The sequence below is a fragment of the Notechis scutatus genome, chromosome Z (genome assembly GCF_049901735.1).
Source record: "Notechis scutatus isolate UNSWTSFEM ecotype Mainland chromosome Z, rNotScu1.2, whole genome shotgun sequence".
NCBI lineage: Eukaryota > Metazoa > Chordata > Lepidosauria > Squamata > Elapidae > Notechis > Notechis scutatus.
The window spans coordinates 77,934,013-77,953,665 of NC_142025.1; the positions used below are offsets into that span (position 1 = coordinate 77,934,013).

Sequence of the window (19,653 nt, forward strand, 5' to 3'; positions counted from 1 at the left end):
TTAATCCCACAATTATTATTCCTTCTTCGTCTTTTATGTGGGGATGAAAGATACAACAAAGAGCCTGAAAACAATATCAATCTATTATGAGCAGCTAGGCATGAAATCCAAAGAGTAAGGAGCACAAATGTTCATCTGTTCTTCAAATGGAAGGTCAACATCCAATAAGGGAATGGAGAATTTTAGAAGTAAACCTCTGCCTTAATGGGTGGTGCCACTGAGAGAACTTTGGATCCCTAGACCATGGTCTGCATTACCTATAAAGGCTTCTGGCAGAATATAAGGTACACCTCACACGGATCAGGAAAAATGTGCTTGGAAAATAACTAGCTTGGCTTATTTGAAGCACTTTAAATTAAAATTGGAAAAGAAGGAAAACCAATTTTTAGGACTCAAGTGTAAACCTCAAGATATTGTAAAGAATGAGATAAAGAGTGCTGGGGAAGAAAAGAAACAGAAATATAAGAAGAAAATGTAGAAAGCATACACAAGGTGAGTCAAAAAGGTTCGGATTCCTATACACTAATGCTAAAAGTATGAGGAACAAACAGAGGAAACTTGAAGTCCTAGTACATGACAGTAGTTATTACTGAGATTTGGTGGGATGCAACCGACGACTAGAACCTACTGTTAGAAGAATTTAAATTGTTCAAAAGAAACATCTAACAAAAGAGGAGGGTGAGTTGCATTATATTTAAGAAATAACTACACTTCTAGAAATGCAAAACAACAACAACAAAGGATAAAAATCTTGAATGCACTTGAGTTAAGATAAAAGGAAAAAGGATTGACATTGTCACAGGTATATGCTATAAGCTATTCAACCAAGTAGAGGAAATAGATGAACTTTTTGCTAATCAGTTAGCTAAGGTGCGCATGAAAGACCTTAGGGATATTAAACAAATTCCTGACAAATAAGTTTGTTGTCCAAAAGGTAGAGGAGGAAATCAGAAGGTCAACTGTACTGGATTTAATTCTTACAAATAGAGAGGAAATGATAGAGGGGGCTGAAGTTGCAGGAAATTTAGGAAATATCATATTGGAATTCAGTATATGAGTATGTCTTATTTAATGAAAAGAAGGATTAGAGGTAACGTAATAGCAGTGTTCCAATATTTGAGGGGCTGCCACAAAGAAGAGGGTGCTAGCTTATTCTCCAAAACACCTGAAAGCAGGACAAGAGACAATGGGTGGAAACTTATCAAAGAGAAATTCAACCTAGAATTAAGGAGAAACTTCCTGACAGTGGGAACAATTAATCCATTGGTCCATTAATCCATTGATTAATTGTTCTCAGTGTCAGGAAGTTCTCCTTGGAATGGAATGGCTTGACTTCAGAAGCTGCATCACTGGAAGTTTTTAACAGCGATTTGTCTGACATAGTATAGAGTTTCCTGCTTGAGCCGGGTTGAACTAGAAGACTCCAAAAATCCCTTCCAACTCTGTTATTTTTCTGAATAAACATCCTTCAGAAAGTTCAAAGCTTAGAAAATAACCTTTACTAACTACATTAGAAAAATCTGAACAAATATTTGTATGGCTCTTTAGCTCAGTTTTTTGTTCAGATTTTAATCTTGTTTTTATTATAACTGCAGATAAGCTGAGCCTAAAACACCATTTTGTGTTTCCACCATAGTCTAGCATGCTTTTCAAATATCTTGATAATATGCTACATTCCACAATATGCCCATTCCTTTGATTATTCAAAAAGGAAATTGAGTGCAAACTTCAAAATTCAGTGACAGTGCAATTCAGTACCTCTCTCAAAAATGATGTTCAAGTGAGAGAAATCAAACAAAGAATAGGGAGATATTGTGAATCTTGTTAACTCTTATTCTCTTACTTAACTTCATCATGCAGAAACTGGACAAGATTATTTGCATTAAGAAAAAATAAATTATTATTATTTAATGGCAGTTTACCAGATTCATCATGATCATGCTTCAAGTAAACAGGATCTATTTTAAAGGCACATGTTAAATCCGATCTCTTCTTCACCCTGCACAGATATTGAATATAGACAGTCACTGCTTTACTTAAAAGTTTATCTATTTCTATGGAAGCTAGAAATAGAGATATAAATTTAAATCAATTCAGATTAATAAATGGAGAAGTGTTAACTGGAAATTAAAGTTTAATCTCTCTTTAATTAATTAGGGTTGCATTAGGTAATTTCTAGGATCCTTTCCAAGTCTACAATTCTATAAAATAAAAAGAATTGACTACAAAGATTAATGAATTAATCAGTGTTGAAGTCAAGTAAGTGTACAAACTCCTTCTCTGATAAATATTTAATTTAACAAATCTAAATATGACATTACATCCTAGCCACTAATAAATACTCTGTAACATAAATTTTGCATGTTTTCCTTTCAAATTTCTAGTACATTCTGGGGATAGAGTAAGATCATATAAAATCTGGTTTAACACAGTGAGTGGGGGATTTCTGCCAAAAATTGTAATTCTTTCTGCACAAGGCATTGTTTATCATGAATGAGCCAGAATGGAATGCATGCCATCTCATGTTTGCTTGATTCCTTATGTCAAAGGAAGATATCAACAAATTGTGGAAATTCTTTCTGTGGGTTTTTTTCCCCATCATAATAATCTGGCTTGCTTTTCTAGGAAGAAAGAATTTGAATTCATGCAATTCCTTCTTAAGAAGAGGCAGCTAAGGGATCTTGGACTACATTGAATGATATTCAGATTATTTTAAAGTTTGTTGAGTCACTTTTAACTTAAGGAACTAAGAAGGAGCAATCAATTGGTAGGATCAGTAGAGTAAACTAGAGTAATGGTACACAGATACTCCAGTTTAGTCTGCCTCCTGCCATATTCCTTTATAGAGAAATGTCATGTGATAACACTGTTAATAATTCTTATATTTCCTTCTTACCACATAGTAGAACAATCAAAGTTGACTAGGAGCCACTTATGAGGGTTGAAGTTGAATGAATCTGCATACTACAAAAAAGAAAGCAGACCAACTATTATAAGATGTTCTGAAATAATTTCCAGAATGTCATTCTTTAAAATGTGACAAATATTGGTATGTTTAAAGACCTCTTTGAATTTCCAACTCAAATCACCCACTGTTGTGGGGAAAATAGGTGAAGGAAGGATTAGTAAATATGTTCACCATCTTGAGTTACGCATAAAAATAATGAAGACTGTAATAATGGTCTGCATTACCTACATAAGGGTACGTGCATTAACTACATGAAGGACTTTAGGCAAGGGATAGGCTGCACCTCTTAAGAATCAGAGAAAATGTATTGAGACAATAACTTGGTCCTCAAAACCAATAGGACCAAGGAGCTTATAGTGGACTATAGAAAGAACAGAACAGACATCCAGCCCTTGCTTATCAAGAAGAGCAAGTGGCCAGTTTTAAGTTTCTGGGTGTTATCATAAAAGAAGACCTGATCTGGGGTGCTCACATTGCAGCACTGGTCAAAAGGGCCCAGCAGAGATTATACTACCTGAGACTTCTTAGAAAATAACAACTGAATGAAAAACTGCTGGTGACTTTCTACTGCTGCACCATAGAGAGTATCTTAACTTACTGCACCTCTGTATGGTTTGCCAATTGCACAGTGGCAGATAGGAAAGCACTCCAGAGGGTTAACATCATTGCTCAGAAGATCATTAGTTGCCCTCTCCCTTCTTTGGAAGAGCTGTATAGCTCACGCTGCCTTAAGAAAGTTCAAAACATTCTCAAAGATCCATCTCATCCTGGCCACCCTTTTTTTTTTTTTAACTATTACCATCTGGCAGACAGTACAGAATAATAAAAACAAGGACAAATAGGCTGAAAAACAGTTTCTATTCCAGGGTAGTAGCTCTTTTGAATTCTACTGTATAGTGCAGTGTTGATGCAGTGTCAGGAGATTTTGGTTCAATGTGTGGAGGGTGAAGGATGTGTGTTTGTGTTTTATTTTCAATGTGCACTGAAGATGGTGTTTGATTTTGTTGTATGAGGTGCAATGACAATAAAATAAACTAAAATGGCTGACTCAACTTATTAGAAGGGGTTTAAACTAAAACTGAGGGAGGAAGGTAACCAATCCTTGGGATTCCCAAACATAAACCTCAAGACAACCAATCAAACAATGGGATAAGGAGTGATGGGAAGGAAGAAAAACTCAGATAAAAAGGAGGAGATATAGGAAACATACCCAAGTCAGCTTTAAAGGAGTCAAAATGGTCAAAGTTTGGGGAACAAATAAGGTGAACATCAAGTATTAGTAAATATGGGCAAGTATGATATAGTTACCATTACTGAAACTCATGACTTAAATGTACTGATGGAAGGATACAAACTATTCCAAAAAACAAACAAACCCCAGACCTAACAAAAGAGGAGGTAGAGTTACATTATATGCAAAAAAGCACTATATCTCTACAGAAATGCAGAAAAACTAATATCAAAGTCTCCTAGAATGTACATGGTTCAATATAAAAGAAAAAAAAGAATGATGTGGCCATACATTTATACTACAAGCAACCCAGTCAAGCAGAAGCAATACAATAGATAAACTTTTTTCTAATGAGTGAACAAAAATATGGCTGAAACACACCATAGTAACAATGGAGGACTTTAACTACCCTGACATCAACTGGGAGACAAAAGCTGCATCAAATGGGAGTTTTAACAGGTTCTCGACCAACCTAGCTGACACTTTTGTCATCCAAAAGGTGGAGAAAAGTTCTAGAGGACCAGATATACTGGATTTAATTGTTACTAACAGAGAAGAAGTGATTGGGGAGGAGGGGAGTTTGCCATAATTTTGGGAGAGATGACCATGTCATATTGAAATTTAATATAATGCAAGTACAAACAATAAAACATAATAAAAACCAATATCTTAGACTTTAAAAGATCTGATTTTAACAAACTTAGAGTTTGGGAAGGATTCCATGGATGAAATTTTTAAAAGGGAAAACAATTCAAAAAGGGAATTGTTGGGAAACTCTGAAAATTATAAACGTATAATTTTATAAAAGCCCAGTCCAGCTTAAACCACGAAAAATAAGAAATCCAGAAGAAACCAGCATAGTTACCCAAAGAACTCTGTGACAAACCAAAAGACAAAAAGTATAAGTATATAAAAAAAGGAAAGGCACATAATTAACATAGTATACCAACAAGTAGCTTGAATATGTAAAGATGAAATCAGAAAAGCTACAGTTCAGAATGAAGTAAGACTGGTAACAAATGTCAAAAAATAATCAAGAAGAGAAGCATCCCTAGAACTAAAGAAAATTTCCTAACGTTGAGAACAATCAACCAATGGAACAACTTGCCTTCAGAAGTGGTGGATGTCCATCACTGGAGACTTTTAAGAAGAGAATGGACAGCCACTTGTCTGAAGTGTTATGGGATCTCATGTTTGAGCGGGGGGTTGGATTAGATCTCCAAGGTCCCTCTACCCCACCCTCATATATGTTGAACAAGCACTGCTTGTAAAGGGATGCTAAGAGTATCATAGTTTATTTCCTTTTCTTCTTTTGGGGGGTGTCTTTGTGTCAGTGTTGATACCAGCTGCCTGAATGATTCCCTGCATTTTTCTTAGCAATATTTTCAGAAATGGTTTGCCAGTGCCTGCTTCCTAGGGCTGAGAGAGAATGACAAGCCCAAGATCACCCATATACCCAAAGAAGGATTAGATCTCCTGGTTAGCTGGGTACCCTAATTGCTATACCTAATTGGCTTTTTTCCACACAATTAATAAAGATTATTATTCTTGGATTAATTTGACAAAATTACTTAATTTTATTGTCCAAATTTAAACACCTGCCAATGATATGTGAATTGTCATATTCTAAACACTATCCTCATTTCATCCCAATGAAGTGGCAAAAGACCTCATGAAATGACCCAGCATCTCCTATTGAAAAGAAAAGTTTGGGAATACTAGACTTTCTCTGCATCTTAACAGTTTTTCCATCAGGTTACTGCTCTTTTATGTAGAACAAATGCTTTAACTTATCTGATGGAAACATTGAGCAAATTAGTAGAAGAAGGAAATTTATTCACACTTATTGAATGGTTGCTACCCTGAAAAATGCTATATTACCCTGCAAGTGATGATTCATTTCCTTCCAAAACCAATAAAACCTACCCAGGAAATTAAAGTGGGCTTTGTTTGCTGATAAAATGAAAAGAGGAGATGCTTTACAGTGTAGCTTTCCCCTCCTTTTTTTTTATTAGTCCATAGCCAGTAGGCACTGACCTTCTCCAAAGATTGTTTTTTCTTCTGTTGACATAGAATTTATCTGACAGCTGAAGAGAGGCCCAGGAAATTGCATTGCCCTTATCTAAGGAAACACAGGGAAAGTAGCTAGGCATCATTGAAAAGGGGAAAGAATATAAAAGAAAAATATTATACACAGACTGTTAAATAAATTCTTCCCATCCTTGCTCTGTTGTGAACTGAAGAAACAAAGCAAGAACTTTTCTGCCTCGATTTTCAAATAAATGCAGGTAGGAAAGGTGATAATTAAATGGAATTATTTATTTTAAATAAATTGACAGTTCAATCTACAGCTGTAGGGCTATTCAAAAAGGAAAGCCAGCCTTGCTCATCGCTTCATTTTTGCTGTTTCTTTTTTTAAAATAAAGTTTTATTGAGTTTTAACAAAACAAATAAACATGGTTCCACATTTTCATACAGACACAATTTCATATGCATATTCATCTTATGTATTCAACTTCATATCTTATTACTCTTTTTCCAACTTCTCACTATTTCTTCCTTTACTTATCTTAATTTTCTTTTATGGTTATCTCATTTTCTTCTTATTCAATTGTATTTCTTTTAGCTAAATTTCTATATCTTTTTATTCATTGTACTTATACTTTCATCTGTCTTGTTTACAATTTCATATGTTTTCTTCCAACATTCTTAAGAAGCAAAATTCCCCCTATGATTGCCAATCAAAGTGCAACACCTTTAAATCTTATTGTACCTAGAAGTAACCCTCTAGGTACTTTTAGATTCAGGGTACCTTGCTTAGATGTTCTCTGTTGTTTAGCCTGGTCTGTCCTGCTTTCCTCTTTGTCTTCCTCCTGCACAATCTTATCCAGTCGGGTTCTTCTTTGAGGTGGCCATTTCTGACCACTGCCACCAACTGCCTTCGGGGAAGGGAGTTTAGACCAGCAAAGGAGGAGAGATGCGGCTCCTCCCCACTCGGCTAGCAATCTCCCCCCTCTTCACCACCTCTACGGGGTGGTTTCAGCCCCGAATCCAAAGGATCGGGGAGCTCCAGTGGCAAGCACAGATCGAAACCACGCACGATCTCGGATTTCAATCTGTCTCTGAAGAGACCCAAACTGGAAGTCATTTTTGCAGTTTCTTTTGAATAGATGGAACATCAAAGGAACTTTATTGGTTGGTTTCATTTCTATTTTACTTTATTCAAGCAAAAGGCCCAAAGGTGTGCTTGATTATTTATGGTTCCTTTAGGATCAGGGCTAGTCCAACAGTGCTGGCAAAAAAGACAGAAACATTTAAGGGTTCTGTACTGCTACTCACAAAGGATTCTTTTATCTATTAGCTAAAAAGGGCATTTCAATGTAGCATAGCTCTCATTAGATAATCTTTCAGTCAGGCACACACATAACTTTTCAAACAACTCTTCTGCTGCCCCCTGGAGCTGGAGAGGATGAGGAATAGGTAGGGAAAGGGAAAGGTTACTCACCAGTAAGGATATCAATCACCAATCTCTTCCCTAACATGAGATAGGGGAAACAGCAAGTTTTAATAGAAAGCTATGCCCATGCATTCGGAGACAGCCTAGTACCAAGACAATGAAGGAGAGGCCCTTCTCCAATCTGGCAGGAGAGTTTTGTGGAAAGATGGGTAATGGGCAAAGAGCAGGTCCACCCGCCCCCCAGGCCCTCTTATTAATTACTCCTACCAGAGTAATTTGCCAGAATTGAGCAGCATCCCAAAAGAATTGGAGAGTAGTCCTTGTTAACCAGCCCAAGAAATAACCAACAGATGCTCTAGAAAAACATGTAAAAACAGGAGAAATTCTATTTCACCATGTCAACCCCAAAGTATACTATACGAGGAGCTACTTTTAAACATATATTTACCATTCTTCTGACAGGGAATCATTTTCACTGTTTAAAAATATGGATGTAGGGCTCTTTGAAAAAAGCACTGAATCCATGTTTAAAGTAGCCTAGCTGACAGCAAGGAAGGTACAGTGTGGGTACAGTGTGATCATTCTTTCTCTCTCCGCCATATGCAAGCTGTCTCCCATGTGTCTCTTTTTCAGGCTTCCTTTCAAACAAAGATCTAGTACTTTAAATCTTGGCTCCCTGTTTTAGCTGAGAGATCAGTTGAGGGATTTTATTATAAACCCCTGGAGAAACATATTTCTCAGCATTTCTTTATAAATCTCCCAACAACCTACCGGTTCCCTGGCACCTAAATATTAATAATGCATATTAAGGTTTACATGTAATACTGAGACAGATTCCCCTGACCCTCCTTCCTCCTGGCTCCACAAGCCAGCAGTTGTTCTGAGGTCTCTTAGCCATATCTAGCCTGTATGGGAGAGAGCACAGTGTGAAAGGATAAGATTTTCCCACTGCCAGGAAACCAATGCCTGGACACTGGAGAGGAATAGGCATGCTAATCTCTAACAATTGTTAAATACTTTATTGTTGAAGTGTCCTAGCAAAAAAATAATCAAGGGAAAAGGAGCACATTTCCCTCATTATCTGTTCTCCATCAGTCATACTTCAGTTGTATGTCTTTTTTTTTTTTACAAGAAGACCACATTTTCATTCTCCAGATACAGTGGTACCTTGGTACTCAACTGCTTTGAAATTAATCATATTTTGTGCTCAACACATTTTGCACAAAAATGTGTGCCAGTACTAAGTTTGGTACTCAACGCAGAAGCTGGAACTTGTCTGTCTCAATTGCCTTGTGATTCATTACATTATTCCTTATGGCAAAAATTTGCTTGGTACTCATCACTTTTGGTACTCATCGCACCTCCCAGAACCAATTAATCATGAGTACCAAAGTACCACTGTATCACTTTTATCAGATCTTGTATATCCTGATCAAGAAACAGGTGTGAGAGATACTCATGAAGCCTGAATCTCTTTGTTTCAACACTAAAAGATATAGAGTGCAGTTAACTGGTCTTTGAGCAGAACCAATAGAAATACCATTCCTGCCAAATTTGAAAACCATTATTCTTGTAACTGCTACAATTCTAGGTAATTGGTAGAGGCTATGCTGATGTAAATATATGAACCAAAATAATGCATATGGAGGATGGCAGATATATAGACATACACATAGCCGTGCTCTTAAACACACATACACACATGCACATACACACAAACAAAGGATCACTCTGCTGGAACAAAAAAGCCTCCCCCCCCCCCCATTTCAGAAGTGAGAGATTGCACTCCTCTCCATTGATAAGAACACCCTGAATAATCTTAATACAGTAACAGTCTCCATTGGTTTAGCCAGGATTTTATTTTAGATTTAAAAGCCACTTATAAAAAGGTTAGAGAAAAGAGGGGAGGGATGCTTCACAAATGTTACCCTGCAGTAAGGAATGCAGATTGGATCTGGAATTCAGGGCTATAGAAATCCAACCTCATTTATTACATAGCCCATTCAAGTGTCTGTTAGAATTGAATATATATTGTTATGGTTGAGTGATTGGGTCAGTGTAAGATGACAATTGATATATCATCTACCCTAGTACTTGTTAATTCCCTTCTTAAAATAGCCAAAGTAATACAAGGACTGGTGGAGACCATTCCAGTGGTCTTGTTCTAGGAAATTACCTATTTATACTAAGGCTGTTTATTTGAAAGTGACTTAAATTCAAAATTCTGATTAGTGCATAACCTGTATAGTTGACCCTCTTTCTTGCCCCAAGAGCCCAAACAGTTTGCTGATTCAACAGAAATCTAAAGGCAATTAATTGGTAAGACAATAGCTGGAGCTTATGGGAAAAGAACTAGGGATAAATCATATTAAATCTTGGTTATAGATGAATGATATATTAGTAGCCTAGATAGAGCACTTCTCTGTCATTATTCTATCTGCTTCAAAGAGACAGTATAGCACCTATACCATGTACTGTAGGATTTATTTTCCTAGCATTCTGGTACGTGGAAGTCAAAGTAATCTGTTGTTTTTCTGTGAACAATTAACTTCATTTGTGAGTCAGGTTGCTAAGAATCACTGGTGGTATGTTAGGAACACTGATATTAATATCAAACAATGTCTTACATGACTGTAAAAGCATCAGCTAAATAGTCCCATTGTATTACTTTCTGAATCATAGGACTCTGACTTGCCTCTACTCCATTGAGAAGGTAACGAAATTCAGGGCAGATGAAAGCACTCCCAGCATAGGCTGCATCGATATGCATCCAAATATTCTCCTCATTACCTAGGAAAAAAAATATCTTAGATGCAATACATTTTTACCTAATTAAAGTATTGCAAAGGTGTAGGAAATGGTCAGTTAACAGTTGCCCCAAATAAAACAGAGGCACAGAAATAGCCATTTCTTAATGCATTTGGCAAATGGTGCCCTGGTGGATGGTGACAATCAAAGAGGGAGGGTTTAATCCATGGTCTTGCTGAATATAAATCCAAAATCAGATCCAAAATTAGGACACCACCACCCAGTGGCAAGCCTGATTGAAGGTTATAGGAGCATGATCAGGATGAACAGGGGGAAAAGTAAATTTTCTGCCAGTGAAACATCTGCATAGGTACAAGGATAGGTACAAAGTAGGGAGAACTCTAATACCCATAAAGTGAACCTTTGAATTCCATGAGGCAATCAGATATCATTTATTTAATTTGTTTCTCATTAATTTCAAGAAAGTTAATTATAATCAACTTAATCTGAATTATATCCATGAATTATAAAAACAACTGTCTAAGAAAGGCAGTATAAATAAATCAAGAAAGTTTTGTCAATTGTCCTGAAATGTACTCTATACTGTTAATTCTTAACAACTATTGACCACTCAATAATGTCCCTTTTTGGGAAAGTGCCAAATAATAACAGTTCCGTATAATGTCTGAAGTTTTTTAAAAAGATGGATTATCTGGACCCATTCTCCATCCCTATGGAAGTTTCCCAGCTTTTAATTTCCAGATAAAATATTTTTCAGGAAATATAATCCTATTAATTGTAGATTTAATTGTACTGTGCTGTGATACAGGATTTTGAGGTGTTTTATAATTTTAAAGATTAGGTGATTTAGAAATTTTGTTTAAAATTATCAATTTATAATACATATGTGCACCCTATGAACACTTTCATTCAAGTATGATTTCAAGATTCATTTTCTGATCAGTCATTATTAACTTGGATCCCATAGATTTTGCTATGTGCGTGTGTTTTAACATATATCAAAATGCACATTTACATACTAGGTGCTATGCTATATTTGGTTCCTCATAGAAATTGAACCAACTTTCTGGAATCAAATCAAAGCTTTGAAGTTAAATCCAAAGACAGATATATCTCTGTTTTTCAGTTGCAAGAAACATCATTTGGATTCCAAGATTCGGACTCTGGATAATGGTCAGAGTGGAACATTACTCCACAATATATGCCTGCCTCTGTTTAAATATGTTAAATGAAATAAATACTATCTAAAAAGCCATTGTAATGTTTATTAGTTTGCCCTATCCTTTGAGGGTCCTTTTGGGTCCCCCTATATTGACCCAATGTCACATTATAAGAGGGAGGGAAGGAAAGAGAAATAATTTATTTTCTATCTTAAAAATAGAAGCTTGGTGCTAAACAGTGAGCAACCGGAAGAGCAGAAATGGTATAAGAAGAGTGATAAGAATCCAACTCTAGAAGACTTAGTTCTAAAGCACAGTTAAACCAAAACCTTCTCAGGCAGGAGATAATCACAACCTTAACCAATAAGAAGAAAGTAGGCATTTTGTGTTTTGTTGTTATTCTCAACTTACAACTATTCATTTAGTGACTGTTCAAAGTTATAACGGCACTGAAAAAGTAACCTATGATCATTTTTCATGCTTAAGATCCTTTGTTGCATTCCCAGGATCATGTGATTAAAATTTGGATACTTGGCAAAATGGCTCATATTTATAGATAATTACAGTGTCCCAGAGTCACATGATCATCTTTTGCAGCTTTCTGACAAGCAAAGTCAACGGGGAAACCAGATTATTTAACAGCTATGTTACTAACTTAATAACTGCAGTGGTTCAGTTAACAATTATGTCAAGAAAGAACATAAAACGGGGCAAAATTCACTTAACAACTGTCTTGCTTAGCAACAGAAAATTTAGGCTCAGTTGTGATCATAAGTCGAGCATCACCAGTATTCATGTTTTAATTTTATATTGTTTTCCTTTTTAATGTTTATATGTAAGTACTAAAATATTGAAATTGATTTGAGATTAGGTGGTGTATAAATGGGTAAATTACATTTTTCCTAGCTAAAAAATTCAACTAACTTTAGAAATGATACCAAAAAGTATTTGTCTAATGAAATTGTGCAGGTTTTTCTGCTGAGTAGGTCTCTTACTCAAAATCCACTAAATGGCTTAATGCAAAATGACAGACACACTAAAAGCAGATTTTCAGTGTTCAGATAAAACAATCACTTGTCAACTTACAAATAGGACCCAGTTCTAGCAGATTGTCAAAGGAGCAGCATGTTGTTGTTCCAAGAGTTGCACATAACTGCAAATCCAAAAAAACCAAAAATAGACATTTTAAAAATAGCATTTAACGTGATGATAATACACAACCCACAAACATAACTTTCAGTATATTCACAATTGGCACAAAGTAGGTAATCTAATTTCATGCAGTCATTTTTAGAGTGTTCTATGATTATGCAGGCATACTTTATCAAAGACACAAAACAATTTCAAAAATGTTTAAATATAGTACCTTCTGCCCACCTAAAAGTTCAAAAGCATGCAAAAGCTTGTAGATCAGGGGTCTTCAAACTTGACAGATTTAAGACTTGTGGACTTTAACTCCCAGAATTTCTCCTCCAAGCATATTAACTCAGGAATTCTGGGAGTTGAAGTCCACAAGTCTTAAACTTGCCAAGTTTGAAGATCCTTGTTGTAGATAAATATGTACCATGTTGGTGAGAAGGTTACAGTATTCTGTCCTTTGGCCTATAGTCCTGCTGGCCACATGACCACAAAAATGTATTTGGATAATGCTGGCTCCCTTGGCTAAGAAAAGAGGATGAGCATCACCCACGAGAGTCAGACACGACTGGATAGGAGAGACCTTTATTTTTAGATGACTAGTACATGGTAAGTTTGATTATAGATAATAAATTTAACTTTGTACTTTTATTTCTTGATATCAACTTGTATTTTTAGTTTTATATAATATTTTTTCTACCATTTTTTTCATGGTAAAGGAGATCTGCATACACATGAGGTCCTTCAGGAAGTCTCTTTGTAAATAATAACATACCAGAATAACAGAATTGGAAGGTCTTCTAATCTAACACCCTGCTCAAACAAGAGACCCTGTATCAATTTTTTTAGCACAAATGGCTATAAAGTCTTTTCTTAAAAATTTCCAGTTATGGAGCACCCACAATTTCCTGAGGCAAGCTGTTCCACTGGTTAATTGTTCTCACTGACAGGAAATTTATCCTTAGTTCTGGGATGGTTCTCTCCTTTTGATGCAAAGTTACCAAAAGCAGTAGTTTGGAATGACTGTGGGACTTAAAATTTTATGATAAATATTTATCATAAAAGCACAATGCACAGAATGCAGAATGCACACCAGCCAAAAGCACAGTGCACAGAATGCAGAATGCTCAACAGCTTCATTAATTTTGGCTTCTGGAAATGTTGAAAACAGTTTTACAGTTTCTGTAAAGGACCCAAGTTCAAATGTATTTTCCTAGGTTGCCTCAGGCATGTACAACTGATCCAATTATTAAAATAAAGCTACAAAGTCAACCCAGTTAAAGAAAAAGGGTTCACTTATCACGACTTATTCTCATAGCATTTTTTATTCAATGTAAGTAATAAAAGCTATAAATAGCAGCTTACTAACTAACTTCAATGGCCCTCAGTTATTGCTTTTCTCCTCCCATAGTAACTTTACAGATAAGAAGCTTCATAATTAAGACTGTGAATATTTTGCCATCTCTGCATGGCAGCATAATGACTAAGCATATTAGTTGTTACCAGGATATGTATCTCTGGATAATAAAAGCCATAGCAAATACTCATTGTAGAACTGATGGTTAGATTAAAGATATAGCATCTCATTCTCTGTGTCCTAGTATCATTTACACGCAGAGATTTATAAATCCCGGTAATCCATTCAGGCGTTTTGCTATTATAGAAGGAGATGTCATCCTGTGATATAACTCTGCTGTATCATTGTTATGAATGCCTCTCATAAGCAATCTGAAATCTCCTTATTTCAATTCTCAAAAGATGGTAACAGCAGCTGGTGTGTTTGTGAAGGAGATCTAATACTGCATTTAACCCAATTTGAAATCTCCATTACAACAGTATAATCACATTTGGAGCAGGGACATATTGTCTCCCTTGAAAATTGTTCAGACAGCTTACAGGCCACTCCAGACTTTCCATCTTTAAATACAGCACTGTTGCTCTTATTTTGCAAACAAAGCAGTCACTTGTATAACACTATGACCATAATCAATCAGGCAAGTTTAGTATTTAGCTAAGAACAGGATCAGATATATTCAGAAGAAACATTGTAGTATCACAACTCTAAAAACCACAGAGAAACATCTTAAATTGCTATAAAGAAAAAAGAATGGAAAGATGAGGATGATTAATATAACAAAGCCCTATCAGACACGTATTTTTGTGGCCATTAAGTGAACAGGCAATTGCAGGAAAGCAAGAAAACAGATCATAAAAATGTTCAATTATTTATTTATATTTAAAATGCTAGGAAGCTCATACACCAAGGCAGGGACATGTAATCACATTCAATAGCCACCCTTGAACCCTTTTATGGCTCCCAAAACCCAGTAATGAGTTAATAAGGTTAGTTCAGTGCTTTGAAAAATAATTTCGAGCCATTAAAACATTAAGAAATATTAGCAGTTTGGGAAAGCTTGCCAAGGGTATTTTCAGACAAGGTTTTAAAAAAGTCAATATAGTGGCCAGTGAAATCAAAGTTCCAATCATTTTTATGTTTGATGATCAAATGGCAGCCAACTTGGCTTTCTGACCATACCTTGAAGGTACCTCTGTCTAGAAGCCTTGCAATCATAATCACTTTCCTAGGGCAGCCTTTAACCCTATCCGAAGAAGCAAGTTCTATTAAAATTGTTTCTCAGAATATATGGTAGATTAACAAGATGACACTGTGGTTAACAAGGCATGTTGTAAATAATTCTAAATAGGGTTCCAGCTTTAATTTATTTGATATGTTATAATGAAGATGTCAAAATACCAACTATCAGTTTACCTATTTCTAAACTACTAGTTAGAAGACTGCCAGACCATGTTTCTTTCTCCTTAAGAAGAAATGCTTAAGCTAGACGGAAAAAGTCAAGTCTTCAGTACTCTTTTGAAATTCAGGAGGGAAGACATCAAAAGGGAAATATCCATAGATTAGACTAAGTTCTAAAGCAAGATGGAAGCATTGGGGAAACAACCATTTCTTAGCTCCTGCTGTCATCCTCAGTTAGACAGGATTTAGAGGGAGATAGATATATTAATATAGGAGAAAGTAGTCTCAAAACTAACTAGATCTGGAGCCCTATTAGGCAACAAGCACCTTGAATTGTATCTGGAAGTAACCAATGTAGCTTCCAAAGCAGTATGTTCACTCAAATATGGCAGTGGTGGGATTCAATTTTTTTTACTACTGGTTCTGTGGGTGTGGCTTGGTGGGCATGGCAGGGGAAGGATACTGCAAAATCTCCAGTCAGAAGAGGTATTTGCCGGTTCTCTGAACTACTCAAAATTTCCACTACCGACTCTCCAGAACTGGTCAGAACCTGCTGAATACCATCTCTGATCACTGGCCATCCCATCACATTTTGTATCAGTTGTCATTAAAAGATCAACTCAACTAACAAAAAAATAAATACATATTGGACTGCCAGTTTTGAACTAGCTACCTTCTTTTTCCTTTGGGAATAATTATCTCCAGCAATTATTGCAAATAGCTTCACACTTAAATGGATGAGAAATCTGAAAAATATAGAAGTTTTGGGCAGACTGGGAGGTTGAAAAATATCCTAAAAGAAGGCAGTAGTAAACTAACTTCATATTGCCAAAAATATCCATGTCCATGAAATTACCAAAAAGTGTTTATTATAGATATTATGGCTGAACATAGTAACTATAATTTAAAACATAGACCAGCAGATTAATTAACAACTGGTAATCTTTTTTGTATGCTTGCTCCAAAGGTAATAACAAAAATTGGGATATTAGTACTCACAAAGAATGGGATAAGACCGGCAGCTTTATCTTCATCTATAACTTTTCTTAGAGTTGATCCACGGACAGAAAATGAATCATCTGTGGTAATTTGTTTAATTTTCACTCCAGCAATCAAGACATCCTTTTCAACTGATGAATGAGCCTGCATGAAGTAAAATATAGTTTATTCTAAAATTTAAATTGCATATCAATTATGTACTCAAAAATATTTTACAATTACTAGACAATATAATCAAATCTTGCTGATGTAAATGCAAAGTAATAAACAGCAACAAATATGCCCAGTCCTATACTTTTGTTATTTGGTGATTATAATGTTACTTATGCAAATCTTTACCAATTGTAACATAAAATAAAATTTACTCTATTATACCATTCAATAAATAATTGAATAATATAAAGCACAGTACAATTGATGAACTACAAGTTCTAGTAAATCATACTCTATGTTTCAAATATCAGAATTTGTAAGAATGTTTCTATATGAGAAAAAAAGTGTTACTCTTAATTATTGAGTATAATTTCTTCAAATAATGTAATGTGTTATCTTTTCAAGAATACTCATCTATTGCTACACAATACTGAATCTATGTTCTTTTCTAGGTATATTTCTTTTTAGAACAGAAATATACTACTTCAGTTAAACATAATTCATGTGAAGACATGTCACTTAATGAGAAGGAAACAAAATGTTAAGAAATTCAGGGTTAACTTAAAATATAGTTTTAAAATTCAATTCCTCATGGCATTATTGTAAAATAAGAATTGGAAAGTAGAATCCGATGGATAAACCTCAGTACTAAAATCTTCTCTGGATTATAGTAGCATGATCTTGATCCAAAAAATGCATTCCAAATGCAAGAGTAAAGCACTATATATAAAAACATTAAAGTAAATGAAATATAATGTATACAATTAGTTCAAAAACAAGTATGTGAACTTAGATATTTATATTTCTTAACGACCCTACCAAAAAATAAATTATTGTTGTTGTTGTCCTAAAAAAAACTTTGGAGTGAAAGAGGATGAAATATATGCTTGAATTATTTGACATTTGTTCCAGGAAGCTGCTTCCTTGTCAGACCTCATTTTTCTCCTTAGGTTACCTTCTCACTCACCCTCCCACCCTGCCCTTTGTTTGATTCTTGCTTCACAGACTACTTTAAAAGGTCAAAGACATCTTACAGCAAATCCTTGTGCAGACAAAAAAAACAAAACCCTGACATTCAAGTTGCGTAGTAAATATTTTCCTAATAGATGCACTTTTGCAGGTGATTTTCCCCATTAGTTTTTTTTGAAGAAAGCTGTAAGTGCATAACTATGATGCAGTTCTCTTTTATGTTCAGAAATTACAATTTTAATTAAACTGAATTCACAATGCAAACACAATGCAAACTATTTTTTTTATATATTTGGAAAGTTCAAGGATGCTAAAAAAATAAGAAAAAAGCTTGCATAAATACACCTTTTTTTGTAACTTTGAGCATTAGAGCTTTTTTTTTTTAAGCTATCAGTTCATAGTTGAGATTTTCATGCAAAAATATATACATTAGAAAGAGTAATTATTTTATTTATTATAATGACTTTCAGAAATATTTACTTACCTATTATTCATTCATCCCCACACATCCTCCCTGACCCTTGCAGCATGTCGCTCACACTACAGGATTAAATGCCCACGATTTTGGGGGCATTTTTAAAATTAACTCATTTGAGGTAAGTTGATGCAAAAATTGTCCTATCGTGCACCATTTCACCTACCTGAAGGTTGCAAACAGAGCAACGTGAAAGTTTCAGCAATATATAAATAAAGATATTTCACTCAATTTTTGGCTATAATTTTTGTAATATTTCTGAGATGTCTTCATCTTTAATGTTCAGTACTTTGTAAGTGACCTTCATTTGAATTTAGGGACTGTAATAAAATAAAATTAATTTAACTTGAACCCTGGGCCCTATCTAACAAAATGAAATTCAATGTAAAGAAAAGTAAAGTTTTGTACTTAGGCAAGAAAAACACATGAACATGTACAGATTAGATTCTGCTCTGCAGCAAAATCTGCGAAAGGGATCTTGGGGTCCAAGTGGATAAACACTGAAATATGAGCCAAGAGTCTTTGGCAGCAACCCAAAATGCCAATCAAATCCTAGGCTGCATTAACAGAAGGATAGAATTAAGATCATGTAAATGTAATTACTGCTTTATAAGCAGTGGTGGGATTCAATTTTTTTTTACTACCGCTTCTGTGGGCGTGGCTTGGTGGTCATGTGACTGGGTGGGCATGGCTTGGTGGTCATGTGACTGTGTGAGTGTGCTTGGTGGTCATGTGACTCGGTGGGCGTGGCCAACTCAATGTCACTTACACCAAGGGGTGTCTCACCTGGCCCCTCTTCTCCCAGCCATTCCTTGTCACCCAGCCTCAACTTATCTATAGTTCTGTAAAAATGTTGTACACCTTTTTTGACTTTATTATCTGCATACTATAGATGTACTTTCATGGACCACTGAAAGGAGGAAATGGATCACATGCTTTACTCAAGAGTATGATAGGCAACAGGCTTTTAAGGGGCTGCCACAAAGAAAGGGGGACAATGTATTTTCCAAAGAAGCAGAATGCAAACAAGAAGCAATCGATGGAAACTGAACAGAGAGAAGCAACCTAAAACTAAGGAGAAACTTCCTGACAGAACAATTAACCAGTGGAACTGCCTGTCTCCAGAAGTTCTGGGTGCTCAATCACTGGAAGTTTTTAAGAAAAGACTGGTCAGCCATTTCTCTGAAATGGTATAGGGTTCACCCCAAGGTCCCTTCTAAGTGTTATTCTGTTATTCTGACCCCTTTCCCAGGATCTCTACTCAGAGTTTGGCATCCTCAGTTTTCTTGCCTGAGCTGGGGGTTGGACTAGAAGACCTCCAAAGTCCCTTTCAATTCTTGTTAAACACACATGTATTTTATGCTCTGGGCTATTGACATTGAATGCATGTAAACCCTGAAAAATATGTGGTAGCCCTGGGCAAAAGAAAGGCAGAAAAATCACTCTAGGTGTAGGGACAGTGTAAAATATTAACACATGATAAATAATGGAACAATTAAAAATAATAGCACAGAGTTTTATCTCTCTCTCTCTTCCTATTTCTTTCTTTCTCTCCCTTCCTCTTTCTCTTTCTTTCTCTC

General features: G+C 35.5%; 1 protein-coding gene across 2 annotated transcripts in view; it reads right to left on the reverse strand.

Annotated features, from left to right (window-relative positions):
* The window catches only part of DDC (dopa decarboxylase), a 93,069-nt gene that overhangs the window by 19,356 nt on the left and 54,060 nt on the right, over positions 1 to 19,653 (reverse strand). For both annotated transcript variants that reach the window (XM_087946457.1, XM_087946458.1), the window contains exons 6-10: positions 16,477 to 16,620; positions 12,672 to 12,738; positions 10,352 to 10,446; positions 2,897 to 2,964; positions 1,923 to 1,999 (exon numbers count right to left, since the gene is read on the reverse strand). In XM_087946457.1, coding sequence (XP_087802583.1) covers positions 1,923 to 1,999; positions 2,897 to 2,964; positions 10,352 to 10,446; positions 12,672 to 12,738; positions 16,477 to 16,620 — 451 coding nt within the window. The remainder of the gene's footprint in view (positions 1 to 1,922; positions 2,000 to 2,896; positions 2,965 to 10,351; positions 10,447 to 12,671; positions 12,739 to 16,476; positions 16,621 to 19,653) is intronic.